General features: G+C 48.6%; 1 protein-coding gene across 2 annotated transcripts; it reads right to left on the reverse strand.

The window, feature by feature from the left end:
* Positions 1-15,850: 15,850 nt before the first annotated feature.
* Positions 15,851-20,408, reverse strand: MEX3B (mex-3 RNA binding family member B). Of its 2 annotated transcripts, XM_066635778.1 has the most exons (3): positions 20,100-20,408; positions 17,945-18,491; positions 15,851-17,875 (listed from the first exon to the last, which is right to left on the reverse strand). In XM_066635778.1, the coding sequence occupies exons 1-3, from the start codon at positions 20,353-20,355 to the stop codon at positions 17,014-17,016; spliced, it is 1,665 nt and encodes a 554-aa protein (XP_066491875.1). In that variant the 5' UTR covers positions 20,356-20,408; the 3' UTR covers positions 15,851-17,013. The 2 variants fall into 2 exon arrangements, with proteins under 2 accessions (XP_066491875.1, XP_066491874.1); XM_066635777.1 differs by having other exon boundaries at positions 15,851-18,491.
* Positions 20,409-22,120: the final 1,712 nt, after the last annotated feature.

Raw genomic sequence — 22,120 nt, forward strand, 5'->3', positions numbered from 1 at the left:
GGAAGGCTGCTGAGCCAATTTTAACTCAGTTTTTGAAGGGGAAATTACTTCTATTTTATTTTATTTTATGGTGGCTGCCATTTAGCCCAGAATAATTAAACACATTTGTGCACCAGGGCCCAACCATGTGAACATACTATGTAGCTTGACCATATTATGCACTGGAAGGATAGAGTGGATAGAGAGATGCTCTTTATACTCTCACACAACACAGAACCAGGGGGCATCCACTGAAATTGAGTGTTGGGAGAGTTGGGACAGACAAAAGAAAATATTTCTTTACTCAGTGTGTGGTCGGTCTGTGGAACTCCTTGCCGCAGGATGTGGTGACAGCATCTGGCCTGGACGCCTTTAAAAGGGGATTGGACAAGTTTCTGGAGGAAAAATCCATTATGGGTTACAGGCCATGATGTGTATGTGCAACCTCCTGATTTTAGATATGGGCTATGTCAGAATACCAGATGCAAGGTTGGGCACCAGGATGCAGGTCTACTGTTATCTGGTGTGCTCCCTGGGGCATTTGGTGGGCCGCTGTGAGATACAGGAAGCTGGACTAGAAGCCTACGGCCTGATCCAGCAGGGCTCTTACTTTTTTCAAACAGTTCACACCTTCAGCCAAGGATTGAATACCAAGGGAACGAGACAGCAAGTGATGGTGCATCCATGTGCGAAACAGCCCTACCATCACCCCTATTTCTTTTTGTTATTCTTTTAAATATCGTTCTTGTCAAGCAGCAAAAGATGGAATCGGAGATGCTAACCCCCATATACAGGAACAACTTGATGATCAATCCGATTGTGAACTTTTATGGAGAATTAGCTAGCATTGTAATACATGTTGGAAAGTCTCTCTTTACTGGCAAATGCAAGGTATGAGTGTGGCAAAAAACAAAACAAAAAAAACCACGGAATTCCAAAATGGTTCAGAAGGCTGTAATAAGCTCATTTAGTTTCAGAGTAAAATGTAATAGCTAATTACATTTTAATTAACTTTCTTCTAGCAACAGCTGTTTTAAGGGGTCTTTTCAAGCTACATTTATTTTTAGTATGTTTTTTAAGATCCTATCACTGTGTGTGTATATTATTGGCTTTCCTCCCTTTGCCTCCATTTCTCAAAGAATCGGCAGCAAATGATGTATGTTGAATATGAAAGGTCTGTTCACAGAGCTGCCTGCAAGTCCCATGAGGATTAAATGGAAAAAGTGGGTGGGTTGCCAGCCAGGCTGGGAGCGCTTGGAGCCTGTTGATGAACTGGGACCGGTGGCAGCCCAAGACCCCCTGGCATCTGAGTCAGCATGCCAAATGCTGCCCCCTTTTACCTGGTGATTCACCAGCTTCAGTTCCTCCCACTTCCTGGCTTGGAAAGCGACGAAGTAGAAGTAAATCTGTGCAGGAGATGAGAGTACAAGCTAGAACTTTATTTTCCCAAAGCTTCATATGGACTAGAGCAGTGTTTCTCAACCAATGGTAGAGGTATCACCTGTGGTACTTGAAGTGGTGGCTGGTGGTACTCAAAGGACGCCTGGACACCTGCCACCCAGCAGCAAGACCACGAATGCAACACTACAAACAGCAGTAGGAGCTCAGCTTGGCAAGCAGAGCTCCAAAGCATGATTTTCTGCGCTTTGCAAGCACCCTTGCCCTGGCTTGCAGAAGCAAATAGTTAGCTGAAATGCTATGGTTGGCAACCTTCAGTCTCGAAAGACTATGGTATAAGCCTACAGCACCTGGTATTCCCAAGAGGTCTCCCATCCAAGTACTAACCAGGCCTGACCCTGCTTAGCTTCCAAGATCAGACAAGATCAGGGATGTGCAGGGTAAGTGCTGTGCTAACCTGTGGTATAAGGTCATCCTCATACCCCCAAATTAAAATGTGACATTTTCTGATTGTCTCTAGTAATTGGTGTGCTGTAGATCATGTATGAACCCAGTCACAGCCTTTTGTCTAGCCTGGAAGTCCCTAACAGCAGGTCTTGCTCACAAGTTCAGCCTCTGGGTACCCTGGAATGACTGTAAAGGTTTGGGGAACAACCCTTAGGGAGTTTCCAGGGACTTCATTTCTAGGAAGAGTCTAACAAACATTTACACACACACACACACACTATACGTAAGGTCTCTAGCAGCCTCAGAAACACAGAACCTCAGTTATTATTAATTAATACGTTATTATTAATTAATATTCTTTACAGATCTCTTCTTTTTTTGCCTATAGATTGTCATTCTAAAATGTGGGTCCCAGTGCTAAAAAATTTGGGAAGCACTAGACAAGAGGCTGCGGTTGAAGGTTCTCCTTAGGTTGGAGGCTCAGGTATACCACTTTGGAGTGCTGCTGGATCTGGTAAAGCAGTCTGTAGGACTACTCTAGTTGCAAGTTGCTCAGAATATGGGCGCTCGAAGCAACAGGTCCCTACTGACTCCCCAAATCATCTACTGCTCCAGCTAGACTGATGAGTTGTAGTGCATTTTCTAGCCATTACCTGAGTGCCACCACAACACAAGGAAGATTAATCCAACAATTGCCTCTGCCTGAGAGCTGTCCCCAGGGATGAGGAAAGTGGCATCTTCCAGAAATTCCTGCACAGCTAAGAGCACAATTGCCTGCTTTACAGCTGTTCACTCTGGTCCATCTCACTTCTACTCAACATATTCAGAAGTGCTTAAAAGGCCAGGCCAGATGGAAGGTGGCGCGTGTTATGAGACCTGGCAGAACCGGCTGTCAGTTTCAGCTCTGCAACCACCTCTCTCGACTGCTACGAGGACAGAGAAATGGGGGCATCAATAAACATGCCACTGTGAGATGGGCAATGACTGAAGCAGCATGAGGCCCATTGATTTGTGAGTCTCTTGGAGGCGTTCTTAATGGCTTCCTATTTCTTCTCCTTAGCCGCAGATTGAATTGCATAAAGCTGAATTCCAGGAGCCGAGAGGCAGCTACATGGAATTGTATTCGGAGAAATACTAATCGCGGCAGGATTACTTTACAGATGTCAATAACGCACACCATAGACCAGCATCTGTCATGCAGGGAAGTCACTTATTTTCACTTTCCACCAAGGTACAAACCCTGCAGTGCGATTCGAAACAAAACCATTTTTCTCCTCCTTGCTGGTGTGGCTGGAATCCTCTGCAGAGGCGGACTGAGTGCAAATGAGGAAAGGGATTCTGTCTCTTCCATTAATTTGTATCTTACATTTGTATACTTGCCAGTGGTGTCACTAGAGTTTCCATCACCACATTCAGGAGGCCATGATGGACCTCTTCCCATGCAGTGGGTGGGGCAACACCCTGGGTAGTGTGCATGGTGATTGTCCCGCCCCACTGGTTTTTTGGCTATAACTTTTGATAGCATCGAGCTATTCCAATGAAGATTGTTTCATTGCATTCCTTATGAAGTTACATATCAATTAATATATAACATGATGGTATTATTCAAAAATACAAAGATTTTAAACATTTTGGCAAGCAGCGGTGTCACCCCCCCCCCGGCCCGTCACCCCTCTAGCAACACATCCTCACCTTCCTCCAAGTTGCTCAGGGCAGCATGTATGGTTTGCTCCCATTCCAGTTTTATCATCACAACAACCCTGTAAGGTAGTTTACCAGAGAGATGGTGACTGACTGCAGATGAGCTCTGAAACCAATCAAAGATTTGGCTCTCTTCGTCCAGGGTGACTAGATACAAAGGCGGACAGAATGCCTATACCTTTAACCATTGTATAGAAGAGGGAATTTTGGCAGGTGCAGCTTTTTAAACCACGTTGAACTGCACCTGCCAAAATTCTCTCTTCTATGCAATGGTTAAGGTACAGGCACTCTGCCCCCTTTATAGCTGGTCACCCTGTCTTGGTCCAAGTTTAGCACTATTTGGCAACCTTCAGTCTCGAAAGACTATGGTATCGCGCTCTGAAAGTTGGTTCTGGCATAGCATCTAGTGTGGCTGAAAAGGCCAATCCAGGAGTGACAATCCCTTCCACACCGGGAGCAAGTGCAGTCTGTCCCTGGTCTGTCTCCCTGGCTATGGGCCTTCCTTCTTTGCCTCTTTGCCTCAGACTGTTGGCAAAGTGTCTCTTCAAACTGGGAAAGGCCATGCTGCACAGCCTGCCTCCAAGCGGGCCACTCAGAGGCCAGGGTTTCCCACTTGTTGAGGTCCATCCCTAAGGCCTTCAGATCCCTCTTGCAGATGTCCTTGTATCGCAAGGTTACAGTTTAGCCAAACTCAGTTTAGCCAAACTGAGTTTGGGGGAGTTGGTCCAAGTTTAGCACTATAACCACTACACAACACCACAGTGGGTCTCAGTGTAGAAGAGTGGATATTGGCAGGTGAAGGGAGCAGTAAGGCTGTCCCAGCTGAAATTTCCAGTTCTCACAACACTTAAAAAGCACAGAAATCCCATCTACAGGACCAGTTTCCTCCAGGGATCTCACAAGGCATTGCTCACATGCTTTCAAGTTTTTCTATGCAGTCAGAAGGTCTCTAGAAAGTTGCTCAGGGATAGAAACTTAAAACTTCATTTCTCTAAAATAAAAACAGATGTTCTGAAGAAGCTGAACTCTGTCCCTTATTACTAACAGCCCAATCTTATGCATATCTACTCAGAAGTAAGTTCCATTGTGTTCAATGAGATTAATTCCCAGGAAAGTGTGGATAGGATTGCAGCCTTAATTTCTGTGTTTGCAGTGTGCTATCGCAATATTTTGCAAACAAAACAGAATTTAAAAAAAAATTTAACCCTAAGCTCTGTCCTCACATAACTATGGAAAACCATTAAAAATGTAAGTTTAGGTCAGATTTTTTTTTAGTATGAAAATGTTGCGGCAGCAACCAAGGCTGGAGCTAGATAATTATTTCAGAGAGGTCACAGGACTTTGAGAAGGGATGTCCACTGTTGCTATGCTTGTCTCACTTTTGCCTCTGTGGACCAGGTTTTGCAACAATTTGCATTAACCTGAACACTTGGAACTCTTGTGGAAAGTGAATCCTCTTTCAAACCGCTTTAAGGGCCTCAACCAGCAACTTTCAACAAGTATACCAGGGCACACTGTGTGCCACAAATGGTCCACAGGGGTGCCATGGGAGTTTGGGGGAGGGTAATTTATTAATAGGGCCATTGGGGATGCAAACCCCCCACTGGCAGCATGGTGTGCATGGTCAATAATCAAAAAACTGATGGTGTGCCTTGACAATTTTAGCACCTTGTCAGTGTGCCATGAGATGAAAAAGGCTGAAAATTGCTGTCCCAAACATTGGTTTATCTTCAGTCTAACTGATGCAGGCTACAATCCTATACACACCTTCCTGAGAGTAAGCCCCATTGACCAGAATGTGATTTACTTCTGAGTAGATATGCATAGGCTTGCACTGGCAAAGTATTTTTAACCCTTGCCTTTATTCGTTCTGCTTGAGAAATAGGGCATGCAGCTGGATCCTGCATTTCCTCAACCCTAATGCCACCTGCTTTTTCTTTTGACAAACATCTGTCCATCTGCCTACCTAGAGATTCTCACACACACACACACACTTTTTTTTTCTTTGGCTGCCCCAATAGGCACACTATCACCAGAGTTTGCTGTTGATATACAAGAGTGCCATACGTTAATTGCTATAATGTTGATAACATTATTACATCAACATCTATTTACTCCAAGGCTTGTGGAATCTGAAGGCAATGAGTCGATTTATCCAAGACTACTACCACCCCTATGTAGACCTTCTGAAGAACAGAATGTGATCCCTGCAGGATTAGACCAAAGGCCCAACTAGTTTGGTATCCTGTATCCCACAGTAACCAACCAGATGCCTCTGAGAAGCCCATAAGCAGGAGAGAAAGGCAGACCTCTCTCCTGTCATATCCCGGCAGGTGGCATTCAGATACATTAATGCCACTGACCCTGGGTGTCAGTCCATCTCATGAAAGCAACATCCCCTGGCATGATGCAGGTTCTGTGGGGAAGACCCATCCAATCAACCTCCATCGATATGGTTGAATCATTAAAACATTATCCCAGCCATACAAGAACTCGTCCCAGATAAACAACTCAGACATGGCTAGAATCACACCTGCAGAGCTCTATGCTGTCGTCTCGATCTGCCTGTACTTGTATACAGCTAACTGCACAAAGTTCCTAGTGGCCTTGCAGACCCACATCCCCAACAAAGACCCACCCAGACAAATCAACAGGCTCTGTAATGCCCATGCAGACAGAGCTTGCTCCAGGGTGCCACTGCAAAGACCTTCAGTGGTCAGTCCAGCATTCCCTTGAGTGCTCCTGGCTGGTGCAATAGCCACCAGTACCGAGGGCTCAGAAGTCAACATGGCCAGGTTGGCAACCAATGGGCATAGACACACAGGCAATGTGTGACCTGACTGACCTCTGACACCATCTCTAGGTGCAGACATGAGTTTTCATCCACATTGGGCATGGGAGTATATGCGAAGGGGGTGTCCGTTCTAAGCAATTTATTTATTTTGGTCATCAGGAAGAAGTTACACAAACAAGCAATGACTGAAAGACAAACAGATCAAACCAGCGAATCAACAACATTGAACACGCATAAATATTCATTACAATGTTCCAGCTCGTGTTAAGATAGCACTCCGCTGCCAGCAGCCAGGTTGCAAACCACAACATGGAAAGTAAAAATAAATGCTGTTGTTATTGCACTGGTGGTGTGCAGCTTCTGGTGCAAGAAGCACTGCAATTCAGCGTGATTTCTTTGGCCTTGTTGGCCAAATGAATTCTCCTTTTTGTTTTATACGTGTTCGTGATCAACCAGCAGCCTGCAGAAAGAAGTGTGTCTGAGTAGGTATCCTTTTTCGTATGGCTGGAGCTGATAACCCATGAGATTACAGTACTTTTCAGTTCCCTGGTTTTATGTTAGCAGAGCACCTTGGTGCATTCATTAGTGGTCAACCCAAAAAATAAAAATAAAAACCTAACAGCTGAAGATGATTTAAATCACACAGGCAGGACTGTGGGTGCTTGGGGGTGAAACGATCAATGTTCTGAACTACGTAGGTGAGCCTGAATGCAACATTATTGTGTGTATGAATGGGTGCAAATTAATGGAAGCTTTTTGTTTAGCACACTCAATCTGCTTCTGCTAGTCAGGGGGACGGGACACAAAGATGCTATGCCCTAGAAGAGCCTGCTCAGTATCCCAGCCCAAAATTGTGCCAGTGGGCAAAGCTGACTGAAGTGGATGGCAGATTAGCAGTGTTTGGCACAGGCTACAAGCCTATACACAATTTGCTGGGAGGGAGCCCCACTGAACTGAATGGGACTTACTTTCGAATAGACACATGCAGGATTGCACTGACAGTGTCTCACTTACCAGGGGGTTTGGGATCATTCCCTAGAACTCCAATGGAAGCTATTCCTGGAGATTTTTACTTTTTCCAATATGATGTCATATTGGAAATATCTAGGGATCCTGCTACAAGGTCCAGGATAGCTTTTAGTAGTCACCTGGAGATTTATCCCAATTCCTGGAGCCTCCATACCAAACCTGGAAGGCTGGCAACCCTTCTTACCTCACTCTTGGGCAACCAATTTCATTTGTCTGCTGAAGTTCACAGCTGCAAATGTTTACCCCCCCCCAACATGCTGCACTATCAAAAATTTTGATTGTAAGCTCTTTGAGGGCAGAGAATGAGCAGTCTCTTTTGCTGTGAGAGGCTGCAATCCTATCCACACTTTCCTGGGAGTAAGTCCCATCGAACACAATAGGACTTACTTCTGAGTAGGCATGCATAGGATTGTACCCTGAGTCTGTTGTATATATTGATGGCACAGGGTCAACAACAGCACAAAGTCATGTATTTTTCAGCAAGGGATATTGAAATTGGCTATCAATCATTGATCAATAGTTTTCTGCATTTCAAATTTCTAGGAGCCCAAAACCAAACTCTTTAAGAACCAGACCAGAATTACAGACTACAAGGAAAACAAAAGATAAACTGACATTTATGGCACAAGCTGCATTACTGAATGATACCAAAAGTGTATATTAGGAAATAATTTAACAGCAGGCAAAAGTGTTTCTAGCTAAGAAGTGGAAGAACCAAAATGCCTTATGGTTAGAGAACTTGGGCATGTGAATGCTGAGGTGTGAAAAGACTTCATACTACAAATGCAGTACAGGCAAGCTAAGGCTATGCAATTATTTGTCAACAGATGGCAGGTGCTTATTATTTATTAGGAAAGGAAAAAAGTTTTGAGATAGCGTATTTGCACAGCTATCACAAAGGCTTCAATGAAATATTACCTGGCTGGAATAATAGAACTAATTGAGCATTTAGAAGAGAAAAGGTGCAACACAGAGACAAGGGGAAAGCAGGGGAAAAATGTTACTATTATTTATGTAGTGTCATTTTTATGCATTATACTTTACAAAGAATGAGCAGATAGGTCTCTGCCCTGAGGGGCTTGCAAATCTACAAAACAGATACAAGAAAGACAGAAGGTTGTTTTTGTTTAAAGGTTGAGATATGTGTTAAGTCATAAGAACCAGTTTCAAATGTTTAGTTAAAAGACCTACACTGGACTGGAAACCGATGGTGGCTTTTAAAAAGTCTGCTGGTCTTGAGATGGATCAGGGCAGCAGTTTGAAGGCCCAATCCTATCCAATTTCCCAATGCTGGTGCAGCCACAGCCCAGAGGAAAGAGAACAAACATTCCCTTACCTGGAGGAGGGCTCCATGACTGCCCCCCTACTGCAGGATGCAGCCCATGCTATGTTGGCATGGCTGCACCAGCGCTGGAAAATTCCTCCTGTGCCTCAATCCCAATTGTAATTGGGAAATCCACATTTTCCCCTCCCCCAACAACTCTTATAGTAGCTACAAAATGGGTTGCCAGATTGGATGCATCTAAAAAGCTAGGATTTCTGATGGTGAGCCTGATTATGCCACATTGTGATGGCACAAACTGGTCCATCCTTGAAAAATTGGGAGAAATGTGGTCCAAAAAGAAGGTCCCACCAGAAGCAAAAAAATGACTTAACCTTTGTCTCCCGTCCACCTGAGAAAAGAAGAAAACCTGGAAAAGTAGGATCTGTTTTGGTAAAGCGACACAACCCTTGCTTAGTGGGAAAAACTTTCAGAAGCATAATTAACCTTATAGATTTTCCCTTGTACAACTTAACTACAGCAGCTTTGGAGAGGGGGGAATCTAAGACTTGGAAGTAAATCCTAATTGAAGTCAATGGAGCTTGCACCAAAGTCGGGGTATATAAAATTACAACCCGTGGCACGCAGCATGCATAGGATTCTGCTTTTAAGCAGTTAAACACAGAGCTGTAGTGGTATCTCTGTAAATACAGAGAAAGAAACAAAATGACAGTTCACACATTTTGGCAGCTGTTTAGTATCAGAATTGGTGCAGTTCAGTTTCAATGAGCTTAAGCAGGTTTTTGTGCTAATTGTGTCAGTGTATTTCTACTGCTTGACAGAGATCTAGGGCCACATAGGGTCCCAGCTAAGAGACTGAGAGCCCAATCCTATGCATGTCTACTCATGAGTAAATCCCATTATAGTCAATAGAACTTGCTCGCAGGTAAGTGTGGATAGAATTGCAATATGACAGCCTAACCTGTGCTGCACAGCCACACCACATGGCCTGCACTGTATCCAGCACAGGTTAGGAGGTGACTGGAAGTCTCCTCGAGATAAGGGAAGAGATATTCTTCCCCTAACCCCATATCAAGCCCTAGCCAGCCCTATGGAGCTTCTTGGATCCACATGAGCTATTTAGCTGGTGCAAATCTGGAACGCCTGGTATAACACCAGGGCAGCTAGGAAGGGGGTTAGGATACAACAGAGAAGGCCTCCATCCAGGTCAAATATGCCCTCATTCTGCCCTCCTCTTGCCCAGGAACGCTCCCTCCCCACTCTCCTGCTCTGACCAGGGTAGCTCTTAGATGCAGTGCTGGCACTCCAGGGTTGGACTTTGAGCTGGCACTGCCAGCTCACAAGTAGTCACAAACGTGCTCTATGGCTGCGCTGGTTCCAGCAGTGCTTTGAATTGTGCTCTGAGCAGCAAGTTCCTAGTTCAAATTTCACCTCTACCACAAACTCACTTTGTGAGTCCAACCCTAACCAACTTACCAGCAATGATGCAGTTTGAAGGGAGCAAATGTTGCCTTACTTTGAAGAGGCCTTCTGGACTGCCCCACCATCACAGGATGTGGAGCATGCCCCATTAACACGGCTGCATGAATGCTGGAAAATTGGATAGGACTGGACCCTCAGTGACCTCAGTCTATTTACTCCCTCTCAGCCTCAGTTACAATATTAATTAATTAATTAACAGTATTTATATACCGCTTTTCAACTAAAAGTTCACAAAGCGGTTTACAGAGAAAAATCAAATAACTAAATGGCTCCCTGTCCCAAAAGGGCTCACAATCTAAAAAGATGCCAAGGAATACCAGCAGACAGCCACTAGAACAGACAGTGCTGGGGTGAGGTGGGCCAGTTACTCTCCCCCTGCTAAAAAAAGGAGCACCCACTTGAAAAAGTGCCTCTTACCCAATTAGCAGGGGTTGAATAATATATGAATATGGGAATAATATTCACCTCCAAACACAAGGAAGACCCTGCTGGATGAGGCCAAAGCCCCATCTAGCGCAGCATCCTCTTTCCCCACGGTCGCCCACCAGCTGCCTTGGGAAGCCCACATGCAGGACAGAAAGACAACCCCCACTCCCATCCCTGCTTCTCTGCAAGCAGCTTTCAGAGACAGACTGCCACTGAGCTATAGGTAGCGCACAGCCATGATGACAGATCTGCCCTCCATGAATTTGCACCTCCTATGAAAGCCAACTATGTCCTAGAACTTCTCAGTGCATGTGAAGCCTGCCTTACTCTCAAAGCTATGCTGCAATCTCTGTGGGAACATAAAAATAATAAACTCCCCTTATGGTATTGGCTATGGGAGTTCATTTCTTAAGCATTTCCATCTTCTGCTTTGTTTCTTTAAAGAGAAAACCAAGTTTTGTAGCCCTTAAGGCTGCAAAAATACACTTGAAATTGTGCAGGCAGTGAGAGCTAAACTTGGGCAGCCCAATCCTAACCCATGCTGGAATAGGCAGGCCAACTGGCTGCCATGCAACTAGGAGTAATGGGGAATATTTCCCCTGACCCCATGTTGAGATCACTGGCGCAGATCTGAACAGCCCGGTGTAACATCAGGTTGGTCAGGAGGGGGGTTAGGATCTGGCCTAAGTGCCAGAGGCCAGTCCCACCCCCCTCCTGAGTCTGATCCACCCACCGTTCCACCATCTATTGCCCTGAAATGCCTCTGTCCCACCCTTCCACCACCCTCCCTAACCCCCTGTGCCAGCTGCCCTCAGCCATAAGAACAGCCCCGCTGGATCAGGCCATAGGCCCATTTAGTCCAGCTTCCGGTATCTCACAGCGGCCCACCAAATGCCCCAGGGAGCACAACAGATAACAAGAGACCTCATTCTGGTGCCCTCCCTTGCATCTGGCATAGCCCATTTCTAAAATCAGGAGGCTGCACATACACATCATGTCTTGTAACCCATAATGGATTTTTCCTCCAGAAACTTGTCCAATCCCCTTTTAAAAGCATCCAGGTCAGACGCCATCACCACAACATGTGGCAAGAAGTTCCACAGACCAACCACACACTGAGTAAAGAAATATTTTCTTTTGTCTGTCCTAACCCTCCCAACACTCAATTTTAGTGGATGTCCCCTGGTTCTGGTGTTGTGTGAGAGTGTAAAGAGCATCTCTCTATCCACTTTATCCTTCCCATGCATAATTTTGTATGTCTCAATCATGTTCCTCCTCAGGCGCCTCTTTTCTAGGCTGAAGAGGCCCAAACGCCATAGCCTTTCCTCATAAGGAAGGTGCCCCAGCCCAGTAATCATCTTAGTTGCTCTCTTTTGCACCTTTTCCATTTCCACTATGTCCTTTTTGAGATGTGGCGACCAGAACTGGACACTGAAGCCTGGATCTATCCTTGAGCCAGCCTCCCTAACTCCAGAGTAGTCGTGAACATGCTTCGTGGCATGTTTGCAACAGTCCCGGGCTCGCACAAGAGACTTACACCAGCCAAGTGCAGAGTTAGGATGGTGCTCTAAGGCCCAAATCCTAACCAACTTTCCAGCACTGGCATAGCTGTGCCAATGGGGCATGTGTTGCATCCTGCAGTTGCATGGCAGGCACAGAGGCCTCCTCTGCATTGTCCTTACTTTGGTGCTAGAAAGTTGGTTAGTATCGCAACCTAAATCACATTTCTAGGGCTTGGGGTGAGCTTTGTAAGCCCTGCATAGACCTTCCCCTCAACCAGAAAAATCAGAATAAATTATGCACAATTCTAAAAACTAAATTATGCAAAATAGGTGGTTTGGATAAAGTTGCACCAATTCACATAATTCATCTCCCTTGATGCAGAATTTTAAAAGTTTAACACAACAGCCCTGCTTATACTGCTACCTTGTAAGTAGCCCCAGATAACATTTGCAGGGCATGAGATGCTGCTAACTTGCTAAAGCTAAAGAGAACTAGCTCTGGTCAGTGTCTGGATGGGTGACTCTATAGAAAATCCATCAATACCGCTTTGAGTTCCGTGATGGCAAGAATGTAACAAAATTGACAGCCAAATCCTATCTTCCACCATGCAACCGCACTGACAGAATGCACCCTGCATGCCATTGGGGGTGGGGGTGGGGGGGTCAGATGGCCAGCAAGAAAAAAGCAAAACCCTTTTTTGGTTACTTCCCAGTGGGCCACCTTCTCAGATCCAAACCAGCTATTTTGCTGGAACAAGTCTGAAAAGAGGAAGGGGGAGAGGCGAGTTGAAAAATTGGGAATAGGGTCTGGCTGCGCTTTTGCCATAGAGATCCACCCTTTCAGCCTGCTCCCTGCCCTCTTCATCCCTGCCATGAACCCCCCAAGCCACCACCAGTCTGCCCCCCACTGTCAATTTACCTGGGCCAGTGGACATCTGGGTCAGTCTAGTGTGGGCATGGAACCACTAGTCATTTCCACCAATGGCTCCATCGCACAACAGGGCCTATGGCAGTGGATCACAAGATCCACTACCCTGGGCCCTACGCAGGATCTGCCCATTAGCTCTGCATTAGAATGACATGCCAGTCACAAAAGAAGAAAAAAAAAAACACTTCGACAAAGTACTTTCTTAGTGTTGAATACAACAGATTTCTCTCATAACAAAACTTAAATGCAGAAGCATTTGACCCCCTGCTACAAACAGTAACAGGGAAGGCAACCATTGCTAAGAGCCCAATCCTGAGCTTCCCTAGTGCTCAGGGCTACAGCAGTGCCAAAATGGTGACCACTGTATCCTATGAAGTAGAGAAGCAGCACCAGGTATCCTCAGGGTAAGGGAACAAATGTTCCCTTACCTTGTGTAGCACCCAGGAGGCCCCACTGGCTCTCTTCGGATCAATGCCAGCTATTGAGCTGCTGCAGAACTAAGGAGACCCATGTCAGGTTTCCCAGGCCCATTCCTCTCCTCCCCCCACCCAGTTCTGCTCCCTTTCCACCCTCCCCCACCCCAAACAGCCCTGCTTACCACCAGGAGCTCACGGCGCTATCTTCCAGCACTGACTAATGCTGGGCTCAGCATCAGAGGTACATCAGTACTTCTGGTGCCAAAGTGCTTTATGGCACTTTTTGTGACAGCCAGGTCAGGAGCACCAGCAGAGCACCGGCACCACATCCCACAGGCAAGTCCACAGCCCAAAGGACTGGGCCCACAGGCAAGTTATGGCACCTGCTCCTTCAATTCTTGCTTTGTTGAGTTCTGATTCTGCAGGAGCCAGGCCTTGAGTAATTGCTCACATGTTCAAAACCAGCTGAGCCCTCAAAGCTCATACAGTCAAGATATTTACACACAAAAAAAAAAGTATACGGTAACTCCTGAACTATCCTTCAGAGACCACCTACACTGCAAACTGCAGCCTATGCTCCAAGTTAATGTTCCACATTGCAGACCAAGTCTGAGACTCCAACAATGCACACGGGGAACAGAATGTGCATTAGCTGTGTGCACCTACCTGTGATTAAAGGTCAGCCCCATTGAGTCTGCCAACTCAGATCACCTGTTTGGGGGAAGAGATGGAACTAGAGTCAGCTCCTTCTACTCTCAAGCAAGCAACAGGCCCTGACAGAGTTGACAAGGCTGACCTTCAACACCAGTTCATTTAGCAATGGTAACCAAGCACACTGCACCTGGGCCTTGGTGAAAAAAAGTTTGTGAAGATGAATACAATTAAGATACAGGTACATTTCATATATTTACAACAGATATTTGGGGGTGGAAATGTTTTCATGTTTTCAAATGAAATATATTTAAAAACATCAGGCCGGGAGAATAAAACTACTTTAGTCACTCTGGGACATTTTATCAACTTCCAACTCATTCCATTAAGGTCCAACATTTACATGAATGGCAGTAAACCAGACTTCTATAAGACCACTGCACACATTACGTTTTTAGACACCAGACTTATACGTGCTTATCCAGAAGTCCTACTGGACTGACATCCAGATGTCAACAGGACTTAGTCCTATGTAAAAATGCATAGCATAAAAATACACCCAGTTACTAGAGAGTTCAAAGTATCCTGAGTATTTATGCAAATTATTGTATTTTAAGTATATACACCTTTGAGTCTTAAAATGTATAGTATAGCAGAAACTGCAAATATTGTACACGTGTCGTAAAGGAAACTTGTCAGAGAACCAGGACAGGGGCTCCCTGCCAACTGTGGCAAACCCAGGTCTGCTGTCATGTAATGTGTGAAATGGCTCTTACAAAGATTTTCAGAAATAGTCACACAACATTCAAAAAACATTGCATTTGTCCATCACAACATGACAAAAGGAACTCACAAACACATTCAATCACAAAACACCAGACTTTTCTGTAATATTTTATTTATTTATATAGAAATACTTAAAAAAAACATGAAGTAGCACCATTACTTAAGTTTTACCTTTATTATGTAGAACTTTAAATGTCAGAAAAATAAAACTCTTGATACAATTTCAAATCTTGTCTCAGCAAATATAATATTAGTATTTGACCATGAGGTTAAAGGCCCTTTATCATAAAATAAAATATACTTTGTTTTTAAACTTTTTTTCAGTAAAGTACATTTAAGATCAAGTAACGTCACCTACATATACATAAACAAGTGGTAAACAAATGTATTAAAATAGAAATACTAAACTATAGTGGTGCAACATAATTTTTTGTAATTTCCACTGAATTCTATGTATACAAATGTTAGAAAGCATCAACAGTTCTTTTTGACGTATGCTTAAACATTTCCATTTTTTTGTAATAATATAGAATAAAATATGCTTTATATCACTGAATAGAAAATATGCTGGGTGAAGCAGATTTAAAAGATTTTTTTTTTGAACATATAAAAATCTCCATCCCAACAGAATACTGTTCAAAGTATTACACATTTTATGGTTTTGCAATTCCATTCACAATTGTGTGATATTAAAATAATACAGTGTTCTTTGCCATAAGGCCATACCAAAAAATAAAAAAGATTTAACCCAGCTACAAAAAAGTTCACTGAACTTAAATTAAAATACTTGTAAACATCTTTGCAATATGAAATATAATTTTTCAAGTCAAAAAAGAATAAAATACTTCAATCTGTATTAATGCAATTTATCTTTAAAACCTTTAAACGTTTTATATATATATATTTATATATATATATATATATAAGAGATATGTTACAGTTTCCTTTTTTTCTTATTTTTTCTTTGATAAAGCTGCAGTATCATAGTATTATTATTATTATTTTCACAGGAAAAAAAATCTTCCCCTTTCAAGAACATTCAAGAAAAGTTATCCATCCAAAGATTTATGTCTCAATAAGCAACCTAGCAACTACCAGCACGTTATATACTTAACTGTTCACACGTCATCATAATCCATCATAATTTTCTAAATACTTTAATTTAGAAAAGAGAAAGAGAGAGAAAGAGAGAGAAAGTATTTTGGAAGCTTGGCGTTGAAGATTAAAAACTAGTCTATTACTAGCATGTCGTTCCTTAATATTTATAGCATGCACAATGGATGTTACAAATATTCCCCTTAACCCATCCTAGCTACAGTACAGTCAATGCAAAAATAAATTTAAAACTCAAATGGTTACCAGCCTGCAAAGTCAGGCCACGCCCCCTTTTGTTTGTTTGTGTGTTTATTTTTTTTCCCCAGGGATGTGTGGATACTGCAGCTTTAAAAGCTCAACATGGTTCTTCTATGTGTACATACACAAGCAAGGAGGAGCCCAATTCTATGCATGGATACTGAGAAGTCAGTCCCATTCTAGTCAATTGGGCTTTCTCCCAGGGAAATGTGGATAGGATTGCAGCCTAGAAGACCTTAGGAGAGGAGGTTGTCTGAACGCTTGTGAGCCCAATCCTAGGCATGTCTACTCAGAAGTCAGCCCCATTCTAGTTCATAGGCCTTTCTCCCAGGAGAATGTGGATAGGATGGCAGGAGGTTGTCTGAATGCGTGTGTGCATCCTGGTGTAAGCCCAACCCTAGGCAGGTCTACTCAGAGGTCTGTCCCATTCTAGTCCACAGGCCTTTCTCCCAGGAAAATATGGATAGGATGGCAGCCTAGAAGACCCTAGGAGAGGGGGTTGTTTGAATGCACATGTGAGCCCAACTCTACACCTGTCTACTTAGAAGTAAGTCCCGCTCTAGTCCAGAGGCCTTTTTCCCAGGAGAATTTGGCTAGGATGGCAGCCTAGAGGAGGAGGTGGTCTGAATGTGCGTGTGAACCCCACCCTGCGCCTGTCTGCTCAGAGGTCTGTCCCTTCTAGTCCAGAGGCCTTTCTCCCAGGAGAATGTGGACAGGCTGACAGCCTGGCAGACCCTGGGAGAGGGGGTGGTCTGAATGCACGTGTGAGCCCAACCCTGCGCCTGTCTGCTCAGAGGTCAGTCCTGGCAGACCCTGGGCAGGAGCCCAGCCCGGCTGCCCTAGGAGAAGATGCGGATGGCCTGGGTGACGGCGCTGTGGCAGACGGGGCACTGGGGCTCGGTCTTCTCGCAGATGCGGTTGGCACACTCCATGCAGAAGAGGTTGTGCCCGCAGGGCACGAGGGCGGCGATGACCTCGCTCTCGAAGCAGACGGAGCAGTCGCGGCTGCCCTTCCTGCGCAGCCCGCCGGAGGAGGAGCAGGACGAGCTGGAGGAAGAGCTGGACGAGGAGGAGGAGGAGGAGGAGGCCGAGCAGTCGGAGGGCAGGCCGGGCAGGTGGCAGCCCAGCCCGTTGGCGTAGAGCGGGTAGGAGGAGGAGGCGGCGGCGGCGGCGGCCACGGCGGCGGCGATGAGGCGCCCCCCGGGGTCGCTGCGCACGCGGCGCGCCAGGGGGTGCTGCTCGGCGGCGCCCCCCGAGTGCAGGGGCGGCGAGAGGCGGGGGGGCGGCGGGCCGGCCCTGCGGGGCGCCCCCGCCCCGCTCACCAGCAGCGCCAGGTTGGCGTTGGCGGGCGCCGCGCCCCCGGGGTAGGCGGCGGGCTGCTGGGGCGCCCAGAGCAGCGGGGCCCCGGGGGGAGGCGCGGGGGCCAGGTCGAAGCCCGGCGGGGGCGAGTCGAAGGGCTCGGCGGGGGCGCAGCAGTCGGGTGAGGGCAGCCCCTCCGGGTAGACCCCGTAGCCGTTGTTGTTGTTGTTGCCGTTGTGGTGGGGGAAGCTGAGGGCCGGGCTGGGGGGGCTGTAGTCGGCCAGGCGGGCGCCGCCGCCGCCGCCGCCCCCGAAGTAGGAGTCGGTGGAGGCGCTGCCCAGCGAGCTGGAGCTGTCGTGGCGGTAGCTGCAGAAGGGCTTGCGCCCGGGCGTCGGGGGGATGCTGGAGGAGGAGGAGGAGGAGGAGGAAGGCGGCGGCGGGGGCGGAGGGGGCGGCGGCGGGGGCGGGGGCGCCGGGGTGGGCTTGCTCCAGAGGCTGCCGGGGCCCCCGGGGCCCAGCTCGAAGCCCACGTCGGTGCCGTTGGCGTGGAAGTCGTTGTCGTCGGTGAGCTCGATGATGCCCCCGGTGCGCATGGCGATGTGCGCCTCGATCTCCTCCCGGGCGCGGTCCACGTTCTCCGGCATGCCGGTCACTTCGAAGACGGGCTCCTTGTCCCGGCTGGGGGTGACGATGTAGGTGTGGGTCTGCTGCTGGATGCGCTTGATGGTGGCCCCCTTGGGCCCCACCACCAGCCCCACCACGCGGTAGGGCACCCGCACCTGGATGGTGGTCTGGCCGGGCAGGTTCGGGGGGCTGGGCACCGCGCCCCCGTTCAGCACCGTGTTCTTGTTCCTGGAGGCGCGGATCATGGAGAAGTGCTCCGCCGCCGAGATGATCTCCCTCCGGGCCATGGCCACATCTTCCTTCCTGCCCGTGACGACGAACAGCGGCTCCTCCCCGCGCACGGGGGTCTTGATGTAGGTGTTGGTCTTGGCTCGCAGCGCCTTGATCTTACAACCTGGAGGCGGGCGGGGGAGAGGAACAAGCAGCAGTCACACCTCCAGGTTTTTGGGTGCAACAACGGGGGGCCAACAACAAAAGAACCCTGTAACCCCCCCTCCCTCCCTCCCCAGTCCCACAATAAAAACACAAGCCAGCTTGTGCCCCCTCCCACACACACCCATCTTGACACTCCAAAGGGGGGGGCTGAAAAAACATCCCTTTGACACACACACACACACACACCCTAAAAGTTATCTGCAAAAGCCCCTGGAACAACGAAGACAATAAAGGGGGAGGCTGAGAAAACACCCCGAGATATACCAAACAAAGCAACACAAACACCCCAAAATGTTATCTTGCAAAGGCCTCTGGGGCAATAAGGACAATAAAGGGGGGCTCAAAAGCACCCCAAGATCTGCAAAACGAAGTAACGCACACCCCAAAATGTTATCTGCAAAGGCCTCCGGGGTAAGGAAGACAATAAAGGGGGAGCTGAGAAGATTTTCAAAACAAAGCAACACACACACATCCCTAACACACAGATACACACCCCAAAATGTCATCTGCTAAGGCCTCTGGGTCAATAAGGACAATAAGCTTAAAAAATTGCTTTAAAAAGGCTGAAAAAACATCCCAAAAATTGCAAAACAAAGCAACACATGCACACCCCAAAATGTTACCTGCAAAGGCCTCTGGGGCAATAAGGGCAGGGGGGGGCTGAAAAAACATCCCAAGATTTCCAAAACAAAGCAACACACACCCCAAAATGAGATCTGCAGAGGCCTCTGGGGCAATAAGGACAATAAAGGGGGACTGAAAAAAACACCCCAAGATTTGCAAACAAAGCAACCCCCCCCCCCCAAAAAAAAAGAATGTTATGTGCAAAGGCCTCTGGGGCAATGAAGACAATAAAGGGGGTGCTGGAAAAAAAAAAAAAAACATCCCAGGATTTCCAAAACAAAGCATCACACCCCCAACCATGGGGCGTGCCAACACGCAGCCCTTGGCCAAAGTGGGCAAACCCCCAACGTGCAACGCCCCCTTGAAAAAAAATTTATCACTGCACACTCGTGTTCAGCACATTGTGCTGGGGAATAATAATAATAATATCGGGGAGGGCTGCTGAAAAGCGCTAAAGGGGCCCCCTTGTTGAAACAAAGGAGCCCCCAAAGAGGCCGGGCTGGCTGGCTACTGCGGATTCTCTGAACCACCCCATTGTTCCCACCGCCTCTTCGCCTGCTCGGGAAAGGAAACACCCTCCGGACCCCCTCCCCGAGTCTTCGATCCCGATCAGGGCTGGCGCTGCAGGGGCGATCTCTGCCTGCAACCCTTCTCCACATCTTTCCGGGGGCAAGTCCCACTGGACTTACTCCTGAGTAGACCTACCCAGGAGCGTGCCCCTGCCCCGCTCCGAACGCCTGCGTTTTTACGGTGCCACCTGAAAAGGAGGCGCACATCTGGCCGGCCCCGGATGCGAAGCGCAGCGCTCCCCCCTCCGCCTCTCTCCCGGCTTCACTTTCTTTGTCTCCAGCGGAGGCGGCGGCGGCCGGCTCGGCCACCGGGAGCCTGCAGGGGGGCGAGCCCTGGTCTCCCCCCCCCCGCCCAGAAGCCGAGAGGGACCCACCTTGCCTGCCCACGATCTCGGCGACATGCTCCGAGCTGGGCACGGGCACGCACTCGGTCATGTTCACGCTCTTCTTGCGCGGCTCGCTGTCGTAGAGGGAGCCCGTCTCGTCGTTGTCCAAGCCCAGCAGGGAGAGCTGATCCAGCGCGATCTGGAGCGCCCTTTGGTCATCCAGGGTCTCTCCGCCTCCTCCGCCGCCGCCGCCGCCGCCTCCGCTCCCGTTCCTCTCCATGTCCGCGAACAGCGAGCTGGGCATCGTCCCGCGGGGTGGATGTGCGGGGATCGCGCCCTCCTCCTCCTCCTCTTCCTCTCCCCGATCAGTAGTAGGGGGGGAGGAAGGCAGACACAAAGGAAGAAGCTCCGGCAGAGGAGGAGGAAGGAGGCTGGAGCGCCAGCGGGCGAGATCCTTGACAGCTGGGCGTGTGTGTGGTAGTTTCCCGGGGGCTCCGAGCCGGCCCCCCCTCCGTCCGTTGCAGTGCAGTCCGGCGTGTGAGATGCTTTCCAGGACTCCCCCCCACCAAGTTTTTTCCTCCTCCCTGGCCGGCTGGGGGGGGTGCGGGGCTGGTGGGGGGGCGTGCAGAGACTGGAGACGGGCGCCCCCGCGGCCGCTTCTCCCCAGCCCCCCCGGAGCCCTGGGGCTGCTGGCCACAGTGCCCGGCGATGGCAGCAGCCGTGCTTGCAGGAGCCCCTCCCAGCCTCCTCCACTCCGCGGTCTTCTCCTTCTCCTCCTCCTTTCTTGGCCTGGCTTCTCTCCTCCTCTTTTTCTGTCTGCTGCAGCCAGACAGCGCGCTGGGGGAAGGGGGAGAGGGAAGGGAGGCAGCCCAGCGCCGCCGCAGCGTCAAGCCACCCGGGCTCCGAGAGGCACCGACAGCGGCCGCTGGGAGACGCGATTGGCCGCGCACGGCGGAGAGGGGCCGGCGATGTGTTGCCTGGCCCCGCCCGTCCTCCCCTCCCCTCCCCGGCAAGGTTCCTCTTTGTTGTCTAATGCGGGGGGGGGGGGAGAGACCCGACGAGAAAAGGAGCCCCTTTCTCCTTACCCACATCGAGCATCAATTCTCCGCCTGCACATGGCGCATTGGGGAGCATTGCACATGAGCCGCCTTTAAAGGGGGGGTTATTTTACGCTCTCACTCACTCATCCCCCCCGCCCATTTAGCTGGGAATGATACAAAGGATCCATGCTGCTGGAGCATGGGAGCGCATGCATGCGCCTTCAGCGGAGAGCCGCCACGCGCGGCGCTTTCCCATCATCAATGACAACAATACGAGGGTGTGTGACTGACTGGCGAGCTGGCAATGGCTCCGAAAGGGTGCGCGCCGCCTCCCCCCTTTTCCATGCACCCTTCAGAGCTTTGAGGCTTCATTGACTATAATGGGACTTACTTCTCAGGTGACATACCTAGGATGGGGTTCTTAGGCTGCAATCCTATCCATGCTTACCTGGGAGTAAGCCCCATTGACTACAATGGGACTTACTTCTCACTAGACATGCCTAGGATGTCTTAAACTAGCGCAACCAGAGGGTTTGTTTCAAGCAGGGCTGGGGCACCCAACCTTCTCCATCGTCCCATATACATACATCCCCGTTCTCTTTTCAGCGTTCAAGATATAACCTCTGAGCATGTGCAGAGAGAGAAGGAGAGAGAGACCCTTCCCTGACCCCTGCCAGACATAACCACAAGGCTCACCCTCTGCTCCCACACTTGGCAGAGTGGGTGGCACAAAGGTTTCCAGGTCAGCAAGGGGTGTGGCTTCTCTCCAGGCAGATTTGGGATTGGCAAATCCCAGCTGCGATGCAACCACAAAACACACGCAGGCACGGAGGACCGCAAAGCTGCGGTACGGATCGCGTGTCCAGGCTGGGAGAGCCCGGCTCATGACACTCTCCAAGAACCCCATTCCAGTGGCGTAGCTGGTGGGGGGGAAGCACTAAGTTGTGCAGGGAGCCTCACCGCAGCAAGGAGCCCCTCCTCTTCGCAGGCGGGGGAAACCAAACGGAGGCATAGCTATAAGTTGTGGGC

Source organism: Tiliqua scincoides, chromosome 8 (genome assembly GCF_035046505.1).
Source record: "Tiliqua scincoides isolate rTilSci1 chromosome 8, rTilSci1.hap2, whole genome shotgun sequence".
NCBI lineage: Eukaryota > Metazoa > Chordata > Lepidosauria > Squamata > Scincidae > Tiliqua > Tiliqua scincoides.